This window comes from Arachis duranensis, chromosome 5 (genome assembly GCF_000817695.3).
Source record: "Arachis duranensis cultivar V14167 chromosome 5, aradu.V14167.gnm2.J7QH, whole genome shotgun sequence".
Taxonomy (NCBI): Eukaryota; Viridiplantae; Streptophyta; class Magnoliopsida; order Fabales; family Fabaceae; genus Arachis; species Arachis duranensis.
Window position 1 is genome coordinate 2,323,000 of NC_029776.3, and position 22,738 is coordinate 2,345,737.

Sequence of the window (22,738 nt, forward strand, 5' to 3'; positions counted from 1 at the left end):
GAATCAATGGAAATTTTGTATAATGTGTACAATGGAGGTTATTCAGTATTAGAGATATAATTATTAGTGTTATTTTTTTTGGTCAGGTTTAAGCTTTTAGGATGAGTGTTTTCATGATATGGTATTAGAGTTTTAGATCCGAAAGGTCAATTCTAAAATCAACTTAAACTTATGGGATGGTATTATGAGATATTTATTATCCCTGTTATCCGGATGGTTATTGAGTGATGTTTATTTTATTCATACTGGATTAAAGATTTAGCCCATTGTACACATTATACACTTAGACCATTAATTTTATAGCAGTATTCATTTTATTTTGGTAAAAAGAAAAAGAAAAAATAAATCAATGATTGAATCCTCTCTCTTCAGCTATAAATATCCAAATCGAGATTAAAAAGGGGTGCGATTACGACAGTGTTTGGCACAGAGTAGCGATTAGCGTTTAAGCATAAGCCATAAGCCCCTTCTCTCTCTTTCCAGAGCGAAAGGATCTCACTTTTGAAAATAACATAATCGTGTGCTCTCTGTCCCAAACCAAAAACAAACCGCGGCAACTCAGTTTCTCCGATCACCGACTCAACAATATTCGAAACCCTTCGTTACTTCGATCGGCGAAGAAGAGAACCCAAACACCGGTGCTTTTTTTTATTTTTTGGGGCTCCGAACTGAATCTCGTCGGGGAAATAGCTTGAAGAAAAGGCGCACGGAATCTTAGGGTTTAGGAGCGCGGAACGAACGGTTTTCACTTCCCGAGCTTGGATTGATTTGGAAATGAACCGGTGATTGAGGAATTTGGAGGGAAATTCGCAAGGGGAGGAAAACCTAATTTTCCAACTTCATCTTTTTTCTTCCACTTCTGTTCTCTTCGTTTGCATGATTATCAGAGTGGAAGTGCGTTAGTGAAGTTAGGATTCGAGGGTTTTTGAGAGCTGTGATTGTATTTGATCGCGGGTGGAACATCCATCGGCGCAGAAAACTCGTAACATGAAGATAGTTATTTGGAATTTTGAGGTTTGAGCTGTGTAAGTGTTCGCTTTGATGAGGTGTTGGTTAATGCGTTGAATAGACATTGGTCGGTGAACACGACATGGACTACGATTCAGATAACCCATCGCAAGATGGGAGGGATGAAGGTGAGCTTGTTCAATGGAAAATTGCTAAAGTGCTATGAACATTTGAAAAGAGAATACTAATGAGAAAGAAGAAGCTGGAAAAGTTTATTAGCTGGCATAGTTGAATATATGGTGTAGCTTGGTGTTTTAGGCTGGGAATATAGTTCTTTATCTGATCTAGTTTGTTGTTTAGACTCTTTCAACATCATGGTTATTTGCAGAGAAATGTGAACTAGAGTTCTTAATGGAGCCTTTTCTTTTCCTTTGTTTATTTATTTATTTTTTGATGTTCTAGTTTGTTACCTTACCATAGTTTGATGACTTGAATTTTAATTAATTCAAATTGATAGATGATGAAGAAGAATATGAGGAGTCTGGCAAGGATAGTGGTTTTTTAGCCCTCATGTTTGGAAATTTTGATAATTCGGGTGGTCTTGATGCTGATTACTTTGACGAGGTAATTTTATGCTGCTTTAGACATTCGTTGTAAACTTAAATACACATAAGTTATGTTCAGATTGCAGGTCTGTTGTTTGTTTCCTTTTTAATAGTTCCCTCCGTCCATTGTAATTATTAATCAACAGTTCATGTTTCCTGAAATTTATAAGCCATTGTAGTTTTTATGATTGATATGTGAGGTTCCTGAGAGAGATTCTTTTACTGGCCAGTTGCACTGTGTGGATGTCTAGGCTGAAAGAAACTATATGCACTTCATCGTCCTTTGAGGATCTAGTTAGTGTGCAAAGATTTTATCCTATGATACAATGGTTAAGCAGGAACACGTTGTTTCTTTACGATCACACTTCATGAAATACTATGTTTAAATGCCAAATTTGTAGCCGAGTTCTGAATGTGAGATGACCTTAGTAATCAATAGTGGATAGCGGTTCATAGCAATGAGCCAAAATCTGCTATGAAAATATAGCAGATTGTGTTGCAACATATAGCAGCAGGCATAGCAGTGTATATATGTATATACGAATGTAAAATATAACAATGAATAATATACATAAATCAAGCAAAATAGGATTAGAGATGTTCAATATTTCTAGGAAATCTAATTCATCAAATGTATCACTAAATGAAATAGAACACACAATCATAGGTATAATATACTAAACAACTGAAAGCAGAGAATGCAGATCACACAAGCAGAAAAGGCAAAGGCAGAAAATGTACATGAATAGGGGATAGGAAGAGAGATTGCTCTTGGTGGCTGAATGGATATTACTTAAATTGAAAAAATTATGGCTTTTTCAAAAATAGAAATTAATATCACAAGTATGTCCTCTTTCTCTCTTTATTTTTATATAAAAGAGGTTTCCACCACTATTTTCGTGTCTGGCTGCAATGCTGCGACAGAGCATAGTGGCTGCTGTGGTCGTGATGTGAAGTCTAAATGCTGTGCGATTCTCGTCGTCGGTTGTTGTTATTGCTGTTGTTTTGTTTTATTTTTTTTAATGCTTTTAAATACTATGTCAGACCACGAAACATCTGTTTGGTACTGGGTTTGCATATATTTGGTGCAACTTTTGGGAGAATTACTTTTAAAATAGCTAAGTTGAAATAATTACTTTAGTTTTAGGGAAATCACTTCTAAATAGTTGAGTTGTTTGTTAAAAGTCAGAGTTTAAGTGACTGTTTTTGTATTGGTTGGATGGCGTAAGTATTCTTTTGAAGGATACAATATAATTTAAGACTAAGCAGATGAATGGCTGTTAATGTATAGGTAATGGAGGGTAGATTTGTGCATTTTGTGCTCACTTGCTTGCCTTCCATTTAGGTTGAGAGGAATGAAGGTCTGTTGTAACATGACATTTGATTTTGATAGAAAAGCTATACTATACAATCATGCATGGATTATTTACTTTTAAATTCTCTGAAGTGTTGGAGCCTGATTAGCTGTATATGTTTTCTCTGTCTTAAAATTTTGGAGATACTAGGATGCCCTGTCCAACATAGATGTTTCTATACGAGGGAGAGAGATAAATGAATATATGATCCCATATGTAGCGATTTTAGAATGCTGACCGTATTTTGCTTATTGTATAATAAAATGTGTCTTTTTCTATAGCTTTGAGCTGCTTATGTAAATCTTTTATTATGGTTGCAAGGGACTTTTATTGCTTATTCTCTTTGTTGTCACCTTCTGAATTCATTTTTGCTTATGCATCTCGGTAAGAAACTGTGCTTGGTGCTAAATAAGAGAGTGTGTGTGTACTTTTTCTTTTTCTAGGATGCAAAGGAGCATATTCATGCATTGGCCGGAAAGTTGGATTCATCACTGACAGATATAGATGTAAGCAGTTATGAATTTCATTGTTTTGGCTCTATTCGATTTTATAGTATTCAAAATGTTATGCTGATGTGATCAACAAGTGTCTAACGTTCAACTCTTCCTTCTATATTTAGTTGCTTCCACATCTTCATCTTGTTTGATGATGAAAATAATGGTGTCTTGCTTGCAGTTGTCAGGAAAATCACCGCAAACACCACCTGATGTTGTTGAACAAGGTGAAGTTGTCTGCCAGGAAACTATATCATGCAGTTTTTGATATTCTGTTGGTATCATTTTTTTCCCTCATCCACTGAGAGCACTTCGCCTGTGTTTTATTTATGCTTAAGTACTTTCCAAAATGAAGTTTGCTTGGTGGAAATTTCAGAGAGAGAAGTAACTTTTATTTTCTTTCCATTGAAACAAAGTAGTTCCTTCTTACATCCAAAACCATGTGTCTCCTGGTGGTGGTGCTTCTCTACAGTAAATGGTTCATAAGAAAACTAATTTTTTATTTTGGAAAATAGAAGGTTTGTAATTGTGGCTAGTGCTACCTATTACTAAGGGCTAGGCCTTCATGTCAGCTGAAGGACTAAGAAAGTGACTTGTAATTTATAACAAAAATGCACGAAACCATAGCTGTCCATTAGTGTTTACAGGAAGTGTTATAGAAGGGCAAAAATCAAACAAAAGCAAAAAGCCTTCTATGTAGTGTAGCTTTCCAATCTCCAAACTTATCCAAGTGAAAAGGACCTCTAAAAAGATCACGAGTTTAACACTAAATAGAGGCCAAACTTCAAATCATATCTGATAAAACTTGCATGTCTTAAAATCTTTCATTGTAGGCGTGGAATTGGACTCTAACTAAATACTCTAAGCAGTGGTGTATGCTGCACAATGGCACCAAAATTTTGCCTCTTATTAGTAGAGCTAGAAAAACCTAGTAAAGAGATACTGATCTAAGATAGTGGGGGCACCACAAACACTCACCCAAGGTACCAAAAAAGTCTTTCCTAAAATTTCAGCCACAGGGAAATGCAAAAATTGAGATTATCCTGATTCTAGTTTGCTCCACACATAACACACACATATAGGGAAATAGTTTTATGTTGTCCAAATCCTTGGTGGAGCATATTTTCTTTTACACAAAGTTGCTGAATATTTGTATGACGATGTTTATCTAGTTTTATGTTTTTCTGTTATGCTACTTTTCAGACATCATCTGATATGCTTTGCCATTTGTAGTTTGTCAACTAGATTATACTTGTCTGTTTCTTAATCATAGATATGCTTTTCTTTGCTAAATTGTTAGTCTGTTAGAAGAGAATCTTATTATTAAACTTTAATAGCAAGTGTTAACAATTACAGTTAATTCTTCTGACATGCACGCTCTGTTGGAAGTCTTGCTTTGCTTGGGTTTCTAATGTCTAGTGAAGCTATCTGTTTAACTTACTAACTGGGATTCTTCTAATGTTTAGACTCTATCGAAAAGGCTGAAGATGCAGTTGATTATGAAGATATTGATGAGGAGTATGATGGCCCAGAGACTGAAGCTGCAAATGAAGAGGACTATTTACTCCCAAAAAAGGAATTTTTCGCTGCTGAAGCCTCCCTGGAAGCTCTAGGGTCTAGAACTTCTGTCTTTGATGATGAAAATTATGATGAAGAATCTGACAAGGAACAAGATGGAGTTGATGATTCTAAAGCTGTCTCTTTGGCTGGTAATATTTATTTACCTGACATGCATCACTGGTATTGCTGTTGTACTTTCTGTACAGTCGACTAAAGGTGTGGTTTTGTGCCAATATAGTTTAAATTTGATATGTGAAGAAGTACTTCTAGTTGATGTAAGAAAAATGTTTCTTTGTTTGAAAGTGCCTTGGTGAAGTAAGTCCATTTTTCTGTTTATCAAAATGTAAAACAATGCCTAAATGTTGGCCAGGTCCTTATAAAAGTCTGTTGGTGTCACTTTAGTCCACCTATTCAATGGGTTGGTAGACTCCTCTTGATAATGCTTTCAAAACCATAAATGGTAGGGGAAGCAAATTGAAGTATTGTAGTTCACTTACGTCAGCTTTTCTCTTTCAGGGGAGCAGGAAAAGAGTGTTGTAGATGCATCTAAAGAAGACAAAGACAGTGCGCTTGAACGTGATGTACAAGTTGGGTTGCAGCAGACTGAAGAATTGGCCTTCAAGGTAAAGACACTTGAGGTTGGTTTCATTTTCGTCCTGCTTACTATATGTCTGCTTTCACCTCCTTTCTATCCGTCTAATGTTTATTAACTTGATTGATATTTAAATGACGTAATTTTCTGATGATTATGGGAATACACTGGTTTAAAGGTGCGACAAGGTAGACCTTGAGTTCTATCATGATTGCTTTTAGTTTTAGTTTTAGAATGCTTGTAGACTCTTAATCGAGACTATGAACGAGTGTAACGTTTGAAACTTCAAAAAAAGATGATGGAGGACTTTCTTTATATTTTTTGGACCAGATAATTTTAGAAAAAGATGATGAAGGACTTTGTTTATATTTTTTGGACCAGATTAAAAGAGGGCTAATATTCTGTTTAATAAGACATGTTAAGTAGCAGAACGACCATGCTACTAAGAAAGCTGATTGATTTAATGACGGCTTTCAAATTCCTTTTACCCGCGGGTGAAACTCTTAACTAAAAATGGAAATCATATCTCTTACAATGACTCAACTCATGGCCATTTAACTCAAAGCATTCACAAAACGAAAATCAATTTACAAGTAATATTAAAATAAAGCTTCACTAGTCAAATTCGTTATTAAAGTTCTTACATTGTGTACAAGACATATGAAAAGAAATGGATTACTGTTATATTTAGACCACAGGAACCCAAAAAGTGTAGAAACAAATGGCATGAATATGTATTTCAACAAATATATACCTTTAGGTGTCAAAGAAGCCTCTTTACATTCTCTTCTTTGCAATAAAATATATTTTTTTTCTATCAATATCAAAGTGTTTCAACAAATATATACTTTTGATTGAAAAATATGTTTCAAACAAATGCTTGTCTCTCATTCTTTTGTATGGCATCAGTCTCATTTGTAGGCTACCCCGTCTTGTGGGAAAAGGGTTCACTGTTTGTGGTTGAGCCCCCTATGACCAAATGGTATTGAGTACAAACCTTGCCAATGCCACTCTCTTCCTTTATAGTTATGTAAAATTCAAGCATAGATGGTTCTTTGTCTTGGGAAACATTGATTGGCCTAAAAGTCATTCATTTATCTATCCAAAAATTCAAACATCTAGGAGAGATAGCTATTAACTGGTATTAAAGCTTCTATGGCAAAATGTGTTAGGGTTGGTCTTTGTTGCCCCTAACTTTTTATATTAGTCGGTACAGGTAGGTGGACTTGCTCATTTTCCATGCACAAACAGCCCTTGTAAGTGGCATGTTAAGATATAGAGCCATTTGTTTGCTTCTGCCCCATATCTCTCCGGATTGTAAAAAGCCTTTGGAAATGTATAGGTTATAGAAGAGTCAGTCAGTTCCTCTGTGTGCACCTTGTTTGTGATTCTGTCTATGGGTGTACTCATTCTAGTAAAAGTAGTAATTGTAGATATAGTGCAGGTGTACTACACTGGCAAAAGCTCAGTTCATGTTGAATAAACTAATAATAATTTTGTCTATCTTGATACATTTTTGTTGACAGGATTATAAAATTATCATGGTTGACTTTCTATTGACATGTTAATGTCTTAATTGATGAAACAAACAGGAAGGGCCTGAAGTTCTGAAAAGGTCTACGCCGTTGCCAGTTTTGTATGTGGAAGATGGGATGGAAATTTTACGCTTCTCTGAAATCTTTGGTATTCATGAACCTCTGAGGAAAGGAGAAAGGAGAGAGCATCGGCATTCTGTTACACACGGTACTTACCTAGATATTGGGGATATTTGTGTGGGTTTTGTTTGCAAATGTGAATCTATTGTGCTATTCTATGAGAGGTTTTATTGGAAAAGTGAAATAGTTTTAACACGATCGCTATTTCATGTGGTTGTAATTTAGCAGTTGAGAGATTTTAATGGCAAAATGATGTGCTTTCTATACAATGTGTCTTTGTGGTTTCTGTACTAATTGGCTGCTTTTCTCTCCTGTTGTATTTCCAGATAGATACAAATCATTGGATTTATCTGATGATATTGTAGAAGAGGATGAAGAGGCATTCCTCAAGGGATTCTCTAGTCTTTCACTGACCAAACAGGCTTGTGTAGTCCATAATGATGCATCAGAAAGTAATGATGTTGATTTGGAATTTCCAAAATTTGGATTTCTTCATGGGGATGCCTCAACACCTGCGAAAGATGATCGACAACAAAAGGACTCTTGTCTTAGTGCTGAACCAATGAAAGGCGATTTCACGAATGAGCTTCCATGGAAAGATACTTATGTCTTGTCAGCCAACTTTTATCCTCTTGATCAGCAAGATTGGGAAGATGAAATCATTTGGGGCAATTCTCCTGTTGTAAGTGACACTAATTTTGAGAGCTGTGAAATTTCGGGACCAGAGTTGGGAGCCTCTGGTGGTAGTGAAATAGAAATTGAAAGTGGGATACAGAATATACAGTTGGAGCCCCAGAAAATAATGGAGGAGAAAAAAAGTAATGTTTTCATGTGCAGCTCTCCTTTATCATTGGAACGTACACGTCTGAAAAGCATAATGAGCTTGGCCATGTAAAGTGTTTTACCAAGGTGATGTCTCAAAATAGAGACCTGGCTGAGGGGTCTTGGTTAGACAATATTATATGGGAGTTCAATAAACCTTCTGTTAAACCAAAGCTTATCTTTGATCTTGAAGATGACCAAATGCACTTCGAAGTTTTGGATAACAAGAATAGTAGCCATCTTCACCTTCATGCTGGGGCTATGATTTTGACTCGTTCCTTAAAATCAAGCAGTGGGGATTCTGAGCTACCAGTACAGGGAGGTCAATATGGATGGCGATATGTTGCTAATGATAAACATTATTCAAACAGGAAAACTTCTCAGCAACTGAAGTCAAATTCTAAGAAACGCTCAGCGCATGGTGTCAAAATTTTCCACTCCCAACCTGCACTGAAGCTGCAGACAATGAAGTTGAAGTTGAGCAAGTAAGAATTTATAATTATTAATTATGGGTTTGTTGACTCTGCCTTCTTACTTTTGCATGGAAAGAAATCAAGTAAACAATAATAATATCCTGTTAAAGAATTATTTTTGGAGTGTGCTTTTGACCTTTAAGTTAGTTTACAATGAAATTATGTCTGTGGCTCCTCTTTGGTGTTCTGCTCAAGTTGTTCCAATGGTGTTCCTATTTTTGATGTTTGGATTGACTGGGACATACTTGCTGCATGCTTTTGTTGTATTCTTGTTCCTTGCATCTCGGTGTTTTTTTTGGAGTTATCTTATTGGATACAGATCCAATCATCTTAAATATGGTTTTTCTAAAATTGACAAGTATTGCTGGCATTCGTGATGATCTTCCTACTTAAAAAAAAATCTGATTATTATTATTATCTCTGAACATCTGTATTAATGTTCACTCATGTGTATCGTAAGAATGTGTTCCTTAGTTGTAATATCTGACACTTCCCATGGTGCACCTGTAATTAGTCATCACTAATCCTACGCATTCTATGATATATCTGTTGCCTCTCATAACATAGGCATCAGGCCGAAGACCTATTGAGGTCAAGGAAGGTGGATATTATCCGCCAAATGGCGGGCCTTGACCCCACAGGCGATTGGATGGGGAAAGGAGCGAGAGCCCACAGAAATGTTAGCTGCTATCGGATCTGCTGATTCTTTAGTTAGTTCACGGATAAAGGAGATGATTATCTTATAATAAGGCATTGACTCAGCCTTTAGATCAGTATCTTCATCTAAATAGTTAACTCGGGCTCTCACCTATCTTAGCCTTGTTGCCAGTTATCAAGTTCTTGCATTTCTAGTTTGTTTTGAGTGGTACATATCAAATATGATTTTTTGTTTTATTTTATTGTATTTTTCTTCCTGCTATCTGTTGTCTTCTACATTGCATATTTATGTATTTATAATCTTATTAATTTTCTTGCAGTAAAGATATTGCAAATTTTCACCGTCCTAAAGCATTATGGTATCCCCATGATAGTGAGGTTGTTGTCAGAGAACAGAGAAAACTGTCAACACAGGGACCCATGAAAATTATTATGAAGAGCTTGGGTGGCAAGGGGACAAAACTACATGTTGATGCTGAAGAAACTCTAGCTTCTGTTAAAGCAAAAGCTGCTAAAAAGCTAGGTTGTCAATTTTGTTTTTCTTTCCTCTGGCATTAATCTTTCTCTCTCTCTCTCTCTCTCTCTCTAAACATATAGTAAGATCATAGTTTGATTTGCAGTTTTGATTATTTTCTCTAATATTTTAATTTCCTTATGCTTTTGTTTTAGTCTCTTACTTTCATCTCTTGTTTGCACAACTTACTGGGGATTATTTTGGGCGACAGATTTCAAGGGATCAGAAAACGTGAAAACATTTTATTTGGGGAGGGAGCTTGAGGATCAGAAATCACTTGCTGCACAGAACGTTCAATCAAATTCATTGTTACACCTTGTACGGACAAAGATTCACTTGTGGTCAAGGGCACAAAGGGTTCCTGGTGAGAATAAGTCACTGCGTCCTCCAGGGGCATTCAAGAAAAAGTCTGATCTGTCCGTGAAAGATGGCCATGTTTTTCTGATGGAGTAAGTGGCTTGAAACTATTTTGGTACTCTGTTTGTGCTTTAAATTGGAGTTATATTTATTATTTTGTTGCCCCATAGGAAAAGTTCGTCTTTAAGAGATGGAGAGTGACAATCTAAATTACTATTTTCTGAAATTCACCGCTATTTGCTGATTTCTTTATTTGCTGATTGACAAGCGACCTTCTTATCATAAAACCTCCACTGGCTGTTAGCTTTATATATGTTTTGGTGCCTGATAACTGAACTTATGCAGCACCCATATTGAAGTATACATAATTATGCATAAACACTTCCCCATTTTGTCTAGTGATTTGTCTGTTGTCTTGTCAAGTTCCCCATGCATTTCTTGACGCATGCACCTAATATCATCCTAACTTGGTTTGTGGCTGATGCAACTAAGCTCCCCCCTTTTCGACAAACTTCTTTCTTCAGTGGTGATAATCTGATTGCTTTGTTTTCGCAAAGGATGGGCATTGCAAAGACTATATTTGAAATCTCATTGTCTTGGTTTCCTTTGTACTGTGTTCATTGCCAGATAGGATTATCATTGCAGATACTGTGTTGGAAATCACATTAAATGTGTCCTCTATGTAGGTATTGTGAGGAAAGGCCTTTACTTTTGGGCAATGCTGGAATGGGTGCAAGGCTTTGTACGTACTATCAAAAGTGTTCTCCAGATGATCAATCTGGCTCTTTATTACGCAACACTGATAATAGCTTGGGGCACATTATATCTCTCGATCCAGCTGATAAATCTCCGTTCCTTGGGGACTTGAAACCTGGCTGCAGTCAGTCCTCACTGGAGACAAATATGTATAGAGCACCTATATTTCCTCATAAAGTTCCATTAACTGACTACCTGCTGGTACGCTCACCAAAGGGAAAGCTATCACTAAGGCGCATTGATAAAATTAATGTTGTTGGACAGCAGGTGTGTACCATCGTTACATATTTTGTTTGTCAGTACTTAATAGTTGTCTTCATCGATTTTTATGAATGTTGCCTTAGTTCTAAGCTAAGAAATTTCTATACAAATCTTATATTGTTTGGCAAATCTCTATGGCAAAATGTTTCAAGCAGACATAAGGTGTCATGTATCTCGATTAATTTGCCTTTGTTGCATACTGCAATTGAGCTATTAAAATTGTATCTGGAAAATTTCCAATAGAATGAAAAAAGAAAATAAAGTTCATTATTGCAACGAGGATACAATGGTTTATTCAATCACTTTCTGCAGGAGCCTCTGATGGAGGTGTTATCACCTGGAAGTAAGAATCTTCAGACTTACATGATGAACAGGCTATTAGTACACATGTGCCGTGAATTCCAAGCGGCAGAGAAGCGGCTCTTGCTCCCATGTGTCCGTATTGATGAGCTTCTGTCACAATTTCCTTACCTATCAGAAGCCTCTTTCCGTAAAAGGATTAAGGAATATGCCACTTTACAGGTATTGTTGCTCAGAATGGTTGTTATTGAAGTTATTTATTAAAGATGGTTGCTAAAAGAATTCCTACATTTCATTTTTCAAGGTGCTTTAATGTATCGTTATCATATTTTTCAGTACTGATTATTCTTCCTTGTTTCTTCCTTGCTGCCAGAGGGGAACAAATGGACAGTCAATTTTGGTTAAAAAGCGAAATTTTCGCATGTGGTCTGAGGAAGAATTAAGAAAAATGGTGACCCCAGAACTTGTAAGTTGTGTATTATGACATTCAGTTTGTTTTGTGAGGAATTAAACACTACATTTCTTTTGAAATGCAATATGATAACACAGGAGATCATCTGTTGGTGATGATGTGATGGTCCATCAACGGCTTGTTTCATTGGGGTCTTGTTTCTTAGTGCACCATGGGTTGATGAAAAGCCGGGTTTTGATAAAGTATTAGAGTTATCATAGATTTGTGTGCTTGTGTGTTTGCTCTTTCTGCGTTGTACTGTTTTGATAACCTCGTTAGTTTCATGGTTTACTGTTTGGATTGCAATAATTTTTAATTATAAATTCTACATGCAACTTTGTTCTGCGCTCTCTCTCTCTCCATAATTTCTAATTTTATTTATTTGTTTTTGCTATGTGTGGGTTAGGGGAAGTAGGGGTGGGTGCGTATTTTTTGAAAATTTTTTTGGCTGCTTGTCAATCTATGTCCTGAATCTTGTTTCTTGTGCCTAACTGCTCATTATTTTTAGATCAATATTATTCTTCTCATTCCTGTTTTAGGTTTGTGCTTATGAAAGCATGCAAGCTGGCCTCTACCGTCTGAAACATTTAGGCATAACCGAAACACACCCTACTAATATTTCGTCTGCAATGAGTCGGCTTCCTGATGAAGCGATTGCACTGGCTGCTGCATCACATATTGAAAGGGAACTGCAGATTACTCCTTGGAACTTGAGTAGCAACTTTGTTGCCTGTACAAGCCAGGTGATCCATGTTCAATTCGGTTTGGAGATGTTCTAGAATGATGTAATTGTCGGTTGTCTTTGTTAGATGTGCATATAATTTCTCCATGCAGTTGCCAATGTTCTTTCACAGTGGCATTTTGTTATTTATTTTGTACAAGATTTGGAAACTCTGCAATTATTGATTTTTTTAACTCCAAATCTCGTGGCAAGGCCCAAATACTGCAAAAATATATATACATATTTTTGCAAGCAGAGGGTGCGGGTGGGGGTGGGGGTGGACGAGAACAAAAAGAATCAATCGGCATGGATGAATCATGAACCGACTAATATAGAATGATTGAATTGTTGCTTGTCTTTGTTTAGATGTGCATTTAATTTCTCCTTGCAAGAGTTGCCAATGTTCTTTTGCAGTGCCATTTGATTATGTATTTAATTTTATACAAGATTTTGAAGCTTTGTAATGTTGTATTGGTTGTTCACCACAAATCTTGTGCCAAGGCCCAAATACAGAAAAAAAAAAAACTAATTATTTTTTATATTTTCTATTTCTTCTATCTTTCTCATCCCTTAATTGAAAAAAGTTTTGCGACAGCAAGTCGTAAGCTTTATCCTTTCTGAGATGTTCCATTAATAATATCATGCCTTCACTTGAATGAATTTTGTTTTAATTTAGTCTGAAACATTCTACTCTAGCATTCACATAAGGCCAAGATATACTGCAACTCATGAATGTAAACTGTTCTGTTATTATACTTGAATTTGTGTTCGGACAGCAAAGTATTGTTGCATTTATTAGCGCTTTAGTGATGGTTTACTTCTATTGCTGGAAATAAATGGCTATGCTGCTTTCATTTATTTATTGTTTTCGATTTTAGTATTTTGAAATAGGAATTAGCTGTTGGAAGGTGGGGATCATTAAGAATAATTATAAATAGTATTGCTGTGCAATGTAATGAGAATTTTTCACTATCTGATGATTTCGTATTTGTTAAGTTTTCTTATAAATCTGTAAATTTTTATCTTTATTTTTGGCAGGGTAAGGAAAATATTGAACGAATGGAAATCACTGGTGTCGGGGATCCATCTGGCCGTGGCTTGGGATTTAGCTATGCTCGGGCACCTCCAAAGGCACCAGTGTCTAGTGCAGTGGTGAAGAAGAAAGCTGCTGCTGGCCGGGGTGGTTCCACTGTTACTGGTACAGATGCTGATCTCCGTAGATTAAGCATGGAGGCTGCACGGGAGGTGGGTCTTTTTTAGATTAGTTATGAGGAAATCTGAGATAATTAGAGATTATCTCGTTGAATTGCTTCCATCATGAACTTGAGGAATATATATATTTGTTAGTTCTGCAAAGTGCTTAATTCATACTAAAAATGTGGTCCACTAAGCTAAAGGCAATTTTTATTTGAATAGGATAAGTATTCAGAAGGCACCTTCTTGGTCTCCTTTCTTGAGTTGTCTTTGCGTTTGAGCTGTCTCCATTTGACCTTAAGGTCGGGTTCTTGGATGTGGAATCAGCCACTGATGCTTGCATCAGGTTAGGCTGCTCACATTGTAGCTTAGGTGCGGGCTTTCCCCGGACCCCATGTAACGCCGGATGCTTTGCATCATGATACCATTCAAATTGAGACTTCACCTGTTGCCATTCCGTTCTATTTTTGTTCTTTTTCGTTGTGTGTGTGTGTGTGTGTGTGTGTGTGGATTTTATCTAGACAAGTTTTTGTTTTGTTTTCAGACATCTTTAAGTATTACTTCCTTCAGGTTTTTGTGTGTGTGTGTGTGTGTGTGTGTGTGTGTGTGTGTTGGCTTCTCATCCTTTTGTCTTGTTGGGTTTTGTTTACTAGTTTTGTGAAGGGATAGCATATTTCATCCATGTTGATTTCTATTTATTATCTCAAGTATGCTCTTATAACAGGTGCTGCTTAAATTCAATGTTGCTGAGGAAGTCATTGCAAAACAAACAAGATGGCATCGCATTGCTATGATACGCAAACTTTCAAGTGAGCAGGCTGCATCTGGGGTTAAGGTCGATCCAACTACTATCAGCAAATATGCTCGTGGCCAGCGAATGTCTTTTCTTCAGTTACAGCAACAGACCAGAGAGAAGTGCCAAGAGATCTGGGATCGACAACTTCAGAGTCTTTCAGCTGTAAATGGTGATGAAAATGAGAGTGATTCAGAAGAGAACAGTGATCTAGATTCTTTTGCTGGTGATCTTGAAAATTTACTTGATGCTGAGGAGTTTGAAGAGGGAGAAGAGGGTACCAATGACTTGAAACGTGATAAGGGAGATGGTGTTAAGGGTCTCAAAATGAGAAGACACCCAACCTCAGCCCAAGCTAGGGAGGAAAAAGAAGATGAAGAGGCTGAGGCTGCCGAATTATGCAGGTTGCTTATGGATGGTACGATATATTATTTGTCATTGTAATGACTTGCTCTTTTTCTTTCGTCTTTTTTGTGGTCAGCATGTATAATTATATATTATAAGACAAGAATTTGTATAAAAATATGAATCAATGTACTTCTGCCGTAAGTAACTATAAGTTGCAAGTTGAAATGACTTTTTTGAAGCTGAACTCAAATTTGCTGTTTAATCCAGATGATGAAGCTGACAGGAAGAAAAAGAAGAAAGCTAGAGTTGTGGAAGAAGCTAGACTGGTACCAAAGCCGCCACCAAAATTCATCATCTATGACAGTACTGAACAAAATAAGCAAGTAACAAATACTTCACAACTAGATGGAACCATTCATTTGAAAGATGATGCAATTACAGATCTCAGGGAGGCAAGGCAACTTCCCTCTAGTCTTGTACTGTTGTCTGTTTTGTTTAGCACAACTATTTCAGAGTTTTGCGTGAAGCTCAGATCATAAGTAGTCATGTAAACGGTTACTATTCTGTCCATTATGCTTAATTGTTCTATTATATATGTTGTGGCAGGAGGAAACTTTTCCTGCTAAAAAAGCGAAATCAGTGAAGGTCACAAAAGCAAAGAAGAATGAAATTGCACCTATTAGTCTACCTAATAAAAAACTCAAACTAAATATAGGAGAAGGAGCAATCAAGGTAATTGTAATTTATCACCGTCTTCTTCCCATATGCAATTCAGTTATAGTGGTTCATTCTAATTTTGAAAGCTATATAGTATGTCACTCTGAAATTTCTGATGTGTATAATTGTGGTAGTTTATTAAGCGAGCAACAAATGCATTCATGCCTATATGGAAACCTTTTGTTATTTTCATTTATTATACTGATATTAATAATACTTAATCAGTAATAAATTATTATTTTATACCCCAATTTTTTGGCAAATTAGGATTGTATAGATTGTTGAATCTGTTTCTCCAGATTGGTGTTTTTCTGTCGACAAGTATTCTTTGAGAAGTATTAATTATCCTTATGGTTGTTATGCTACAATGACTTTAGGTTAATTGAAACGTACACGTCTATGAAGTGGGATAAGTTAGGGGAACCAGTTGGGTTACTTATATAACTTTTGATTATAAGTCTCAAGTTATGGTCTTTCTTCCATCGATCTCTGTTTCTCATGTGTTGCTAAGTATCATATTTATTTCAGTCAACTATTATTTTCTTTGCTCTCCTCATCCCAAATAGAAAGTCATTCCTTACATGTTCAAGTAGCACACTTTTACATTTTTGGGACAATAAGTCAATTCTCTGGCAACTTACACATGACTTAAGTTAAACTCTGAATGTCAAATCCACAATTTAATTGTGGTAACTGCTTTTTTTTTTGTCTGAATGAAGGGCTTAAACTGTTTTTAAGATGTCCGTTTCAGACAGTTCGGGGCTTTTTATCGTTTATGACTTATGGCATAGGATTTAGATCCTCTAAAGTTTGAATTTCACTTTAGAGAGTAAAGTGTGATTTCTCACCATTGATTTTATAGGTGAGACCAAGAATAAATATGAAAGAGAAACTATCCACGGGTAGAAGATCACACTTTACTCTCTAAAGTGAAATTCAAACTTTAGAGGATCCAAATCCTATGGCATAAGATGTATGGAATAATTTATTAGGTGTATCATGTACCATATAGAAACATGTTTTGCAGATATGGTAAAAGCTTGAAGCTTTAGGGTTGATCTCTCTGTGTATGTATGTGAACTGTGAATAATGGATTATTGTTGGTTGTTTCAGTAATCAGTACCATTGTTAGTGTTTTTATTTTTAACTCCTCTTCATTTATATCTGGTGAACCAGGTATTTAAGGAGAAAAAACCATCCAGGGAAACTTTTGTTTGTGGAGCATGTGGCCAGGTGCGTGTATTTTGAGTTGTATTAATATAACCTAGTAACCTTTAGTTATTCCAGAAAATTAGTTTTTTATGTGTTGTAAGAGGTGTATTAATTTTTTATCTGTTAACCAACATCTTCAATTCACTTTTCTAATGTTTATAAAAACAACTCAAATATGTTGTCTTTGTAAATATCTTAAATTTGTTTTTCGACCCTTGAAAATTATGATAATTTGATTATATTATTCAAAATGACTTAAATCAAATTATTATAATTGTTTAGGACTTGAAACAAACATACTACTTTGATGCAGGAGTAAAAGATCAAGCAAATAAATGTAGGGAGTTAAACAAAATATTTTGGATGTTTGGATGTAAAGCAATAAAGATAATTTGGGATTAGGGATTAAAATCTGAATTTACTATGTTTTGATGGGTAAAAATATATTTTGGTCTATACAAGTTTATTATATCAAGAAACTAAAGATATATTTATCTCTTATATTTTTATATCTATATGATTTCTTTGAGCAATTCTTCCAAATAATCAAGTGTTGTAAGGGATGTTTTTCGTTTCATAGAAGATTTTGCATCCAATGGGTACAGTAGTAATTATTTTGTTGATGAACCAGCTTGGGCACATGAGGACCAACAAGAACTGTCCAAAATATGGTGAAGATCTAGAAGCACAGATTGAATCTACAGACATTGAAAAACCATCTGGAAAGTCTATCATTTTGGATCCCTCTAATCAGTCCCAGCAGAAAAGCCTCACGAAAAAGTTGGTGCCTAAAACTGCACCCAAAACCCCTTCAGTTGACAATTCCACAAAATTGAAGTTCATATGCATCTCCACTGAGAAGTCTTCTGATAAACCTGCTTTAGAAAACCTGCAGAGTTCTGAGAAGCCAGTCACATCTGATTCTGAAACTGCTAGGTCTGCTAAGGTTAATAGAATAATTTTTCCTAAAAAAGTGAAGCCAGATGATACACAGGCTGAATCTGTAAGACGTCCTATCGTTATTCGGCCTCCTACTGATTCTGCTAGAGGTCAGGTTGATTCTCCCAAGGTCCCAATTAAATTTCGGCCACCTACAGATATAGAGAGGGAGAGACATCATCAAAAGCTTGTTATTAAACCTGCAAAGGAGATTGTTGATGTGGACCTTGACAGTCCTTATGGAAACAAACGACTAGAACACAGAAAAACCAAGAGAATTGTTGAACTGGCCAATTTTGAGAAACAAAGAAAGCCAGAGCCCATGTATCGGCAAGCTAAAGAGGAGAGGAGATGGTGGGAAGAGCAAGAGAAACGAAGAAACGAAGCGAGACTCAAAGAAGAAAGGGCTAGAAGACACCACAAAGAAGAAGTTAGGATGCTCAGAGAGCAAGAGAAGTTAGACGAGATAAAAAGATTCGAAGAAGATATTAGAAGAGAGAGGGAGGAGGAGGAACGGCAAAAGGCGAAGAAGAAAAAGAAGAAGAAAAAGCCCGAATTTACAGACGACTATTTAGATGACCCCAGAGCTAGAAGATATGATAAGAGGATGCTAGACAGAGACAAGAGCACGAAGAGGAGATCCATCGAGTTAGGAAAACGTGGCGCAGACTTGATGCCGCCAACAAAACGGCGAAGAGGGGGAGGGGGAGAGGTACATTTCGTTCCTTAGTTGTTATTTCCTTTATCTTGTGGTGGTGCTTTTTTATCAAAGGATTTTTTTTCATGGCTGTGATGGTAGGTCTTACCATTTAGCTCTTGTTTCACTTGGATTGAGTTGTATGTTTCAATTCAACTTTCCATTATAGGTTGGTTTAGCAAACATATTGGAGAGCATTGTGGATGCCATGAAAGATAAGTATGAGCTGTCATATCTTTTTATGAAACCGGTTTCCAAGAAAGAGGCTCCTGATTACCTGGACATTATAGAGAGGCCTATGGATCTTGCTCGAATCCGGGAGAGGGTTCGGAATATGGAGTACAAGAGCAGAGAGGATTTCAGACACGATGTTTGGCAAATAACTTATAATGCTCATAAGTATAACGATGGGCGAAATCCTGGGATTCCACCCCTTGCAGATATGCTTCTGGAATATTGTGATTATTTATTGAATGAGAATGATGAACACCTCACTGAAGCGGAAGCTGGTATTGAGAATAGAGATTTCTAAATGTCATGTAAAATTCAGATCATGATTTGATTAGGTAGAGCAGTCTTAATTTTTTTTAATTAGTGTAAGTTCTTGTGTTAAAAAGAAATGAGTGTTTTCTGTACCAATCCCCCATAGTCTCATTAATTTTTCATCGTGTAAGTGTAGATCAGGATGTTTCCATTTAAAAATTCTCTTAGAAGGCTAAACAAAGTCGAGCAGATAAGTAGGGTACTAGGGTTATAAATATATATGTCATCAATCAAGAGGACTGTTATAGTGTTATAAAAGTTATTTACATGTTCATATTTTAAATGAAAACATCGGAGCTTTCAATAGTTCTTTCTGTTTTATAAGTCATTTCAAATAGATGCTTAGAATAGTTGCACGTAAGAACCTCGTCATCTTGAGCAGATAAAAGTAGACCACCCAATATATGTGTAGAGCAAATGGCATTTTGAGACATTTTAAGTGTTTGATTCGTAAAGCCATTGGCATTTCAAGGGCTTAAGTAAAAACAATTCCGATTTATTGTCGTTCGTGTAATCACTTTCAGCCTTTCACCACGTGTGATGCTGCCTTCAGATATTGAGTTTTGGTGCGCGTCAAAATTCCATGCTCCAACGAAAATGGTCATATACTGCGAATTCCATATATATGCTGCTAGAGTCCAGAGGTTCATTTCTTCAAAATTCGGCAATTTGTGGCAAATTGGCAAAGCATGTTTTTAGACACAGTAAGGAAGCTAAAAAGGTAAAAATGATGTTTGTATTGTTGGATATTTATAATTATAATTCAAGGTCTCTCTAGAAATGAAATTCTAAGAATGATAACAAAATTATATAAACTAGAATGAGACTTGCGCGTGGAATGGTAAATTAATGGTAGTATAAAATATATTTTAGTAAGTATTATGTTTAAATATTAATTAAAATATGTACAAATTAATATTAAATTTGATATATTTTTTTTAAAATGTTAATATAATTTTTTTATATTGAAGTTGTACAAAAGCTATATCTTTATTTGTTGTTTTTATTTTTGCATTTTTTTTAATTGACGAACTTAATCTTCTTATGTAGTGTTTATTCTCTCTTTTTTTTTTTAATTTTTTGTTGTTGTTAAACTTGTTTCTTTTTTTCATATGTTCTTGTGAAGACATGTTCTTTCTAAACTATTAACTTTTATACATTTTTATTGTCTTTTTTATTTCATCTTTGTAGGTATGTTTTTTTATTTAAAGATGTGCTTTGGATTCATTTATTTTTCTTTTTCCTTAATCTCTTGATTGATATGTCATCTAGATCTGATGATATGAGTGTTGGTGAAGTTGATTCTTATAATTAATAAACAATATAAATAAACAATATAAATAATTTTTAAATAAATAAAATTTTTGTAGTATTACCGGTTAGATTTGTTGTAATAGGGATTGTGTTTCAATATTTTTTGTTGGGAGAAATATCTTAGTAACAATATATTGTTGAGAGCCATTTTTAAAGTTAAAATCATTTACTTTGACTTTTAATATAAGTGTGAGGTTGTATAAATTCATCAATTGAGATGATGCTTTAGTGTCATTGGTAACTTGGAGTGTAATTAAATTTGAGCCAATTGTGTCCAATAAATTTTTTTTTATTAAATAGCACAAAAATTATTGTAGCACTTTATTTGTAACTTTTAATTTAATTTTAAATATGTAATAACTATTGAGTTAGTAATTTATAATTTGATGAAATTTTGTATGATAAGTATAATTTGATGGAATTTAATAGATTTTTTATAGTTTGAATTTATAATAATTTTTTATGTTGTAGCACAAAACGTTATTTCTGGTATTTATTTTGTAGATTGTTCTTTGACATTTACTTGTTTTTCTTCTCTTAGTGCATATAAATTTTCGATGACATCTATAATAAAAAGAATAATTTTTTATGTTGTAGCACGAAAATTTTATTTTTCGTATTTTTTGTAGATTTTTCTTTGATATTTACTTGTTTTTCTTTTTCTAATACGTATAGATTTTCAATTATATCTATAATAGTAAGTTTAGAATATTTATTGGCTTGTGTGTGTAATATATATTGAACAAGTTATTTTTAATAAGAATAATTTAAATAGTATAAAGTAAAAATATCTATTAATAGTTTGTTAAATCTATTCTATCACATAATTTTTCGAGTGATACAAACTCAAAATAGTATTAGAAAATAGTAAAAATAATAAGCTTTTTTTGTAAATTTGTTTTAAAAATATAATAAATATTATTATTTTGTAATCATCTAATAAAGTCATTTCTAAGTAGATAAGCTCTTCTTTATTTGTTGGTGTAATTATTTTTTATGGGCAAATTACAAATTGTTAAATGAAGTAATAGTGTTAAAAGTCTTATGTATAGTATATAAGTAAGTCAAATAAGATAGGATTTGAATATTTTGTAACTTAAAATTTATTATGATAATAATATTATTATAACACTTTTAATGTAGATATTTATTATATTTAATTAATATTTTATATTTCTATTGAATAATAGTATGTAATAAATTAATTAATTAATTATGCATGGGAGTTATGATTTTAACTTTTTTTAATATTTTACTAAAATTAATTGGTTAATTTTTAAAGTTTTGTCAAGTAATTAAAATTGATGATGTGGTATCATTAAAAGAAAAAATATAACTTAAATCTAATATAAAAAGAGTTGGTATTAATTTTTATATAATTTAAATAGATAGATAGGTGTTATCTTTATAAGGCTTTTAAGATTTTATTAGGTCAATGAAATTTAACAAATGATTAACAAACTATAATCAACTAGTGTCTAGAAATGGTTACAAGTGTAAGGTGCTTGTTTGTTTTAACAGTTGAAGTTCGTTAAACTCATGACCAAGGTAATAGTCAACAGATTATCTCTCCATTTATTAAGTGCCTGTGGAGATAACTATTTTTTTTTTCACAAAATTATAACCAAATAAGTTACTAACTGTACAATTCCATAATATGTTGCAAAATAAGGATTAATGGCCGTTTAATAAACAACTCAATTAATTTTTTTTGAAAAAAAAACTTAAAATATAAAAATAAATTATTTTATATTTAATTTTTTAATTATTAATTTCCTTATTTAAAGAAAATGATAGATAATTTTAAAAAAATAGTTTTTTTAACTTCTTTATAAATATTTTAAATAAAATTTCGAAAAACCACAAACTAGTTTTAAAATTATACCAAATATTAATATTGTGATTTTTATAATTTAAAGATTAAAGAAAAAATAATTTTTGGACCTTCTGAAAAGGAACCTAAGTATTTAATTCTTAATAATCATAATTCTGATAGTAAAAAAATGAATTAAAAGAAGAGAAATAAAAACACTATAGAAAACATAAATAAAATCTCCTTTTTTGTTTGTTTGTAGTTTTCTACTTTTCTTAGTCAAGTATCTAAACAAAATAGATGGAAAAATATAACTAGATTTTCCATGCCCATAATTGGTGAAATTTCAACAAAATGATCTTCTCACAAGTCACAATAATATACCACACAAACACAGAAAAAAAAAATTAAATTGTTATCCTTTTCAAATTTCAAAAACTTCCCCATTTCTCCTCTTCCGTTTCAGAACTCCATAACTGCAGCTACTACCTTCTTCTGTTATTTTCAGCTTCTACTCTCTGCAGCTCCATTCTCCATTCTACATGTGATTCAATTTCAATTCAACCACCATGTCTCTTCTCAGCAGATTCTTCTACAAGCGTCCCCCTGATGGATTACTCGAATTCATCGACCGAGTCTACGGTAAC

At 34.2% G+C, this 22,738-nt stretch overlaps 2 protein-coding genes across 2 annotated transcripts in view; both read left to right on the forward strand.

The window, feature by feature from the left end:
* Positions 1 to 405: 405 nt before the first annotated feature.
* On the forward strand, positions 406 to 19,270 carry LOC107487098 (transcription initiation factor TFIID subunit 1-like). Its single transcript, XM_016107683.3, is given in 22 exon segments — positions 406 to 1,136; positions 1,466 to 1,572; positions 3,352 to 3,414; positions 3,584 to 3,629; positions 4,869 to 5,111; positions 5,479 to 5,600; positions 7,147 to 7,297; positions 7,536 to 8,066; positions 8,069 to 8,516; positions 9,482 to 9,684; positions 9,887 to 10,124; positions 10,719 to 11,055; positions 11,362 to 11,571; positions 11,723 to 11,815; positions 12,340 to 12,543; positions 13,560 to 13,766; positions 14,440 to 14,926; positions 15,124 to 15,308; positions 15,463 to 15,588; positions 16,750 to 16,806; positions 17,417 to 18,436; positions 18,591 to 19,270. Coding segments are annotated over 22 exon segments (5,487 nt in total). The 5' UTR covers positions 406 to 1,090; the 3' UTR covers positions 18,954 to 19,270.
* Positions 19,271 to 22,479: 3,209 nt separating this feature from the next.
* LOC107487096 (formin-like protein 14) overlaps positions 22,480 to 22,738 on the forward strand; it is a 7,577-nt gene continuing 7,318 nt past the window's right edge. The window contains 1 exon segment of the mRNA XM_016107681.3: positions 22,480 to 22,733. Within this exon segment, the coding sequence (XP_015963167.1) occupies positions 22,661 to 22,733 (73 nt within the window). The 5' untranslated portion in view covers positions 22,480 to 22,660.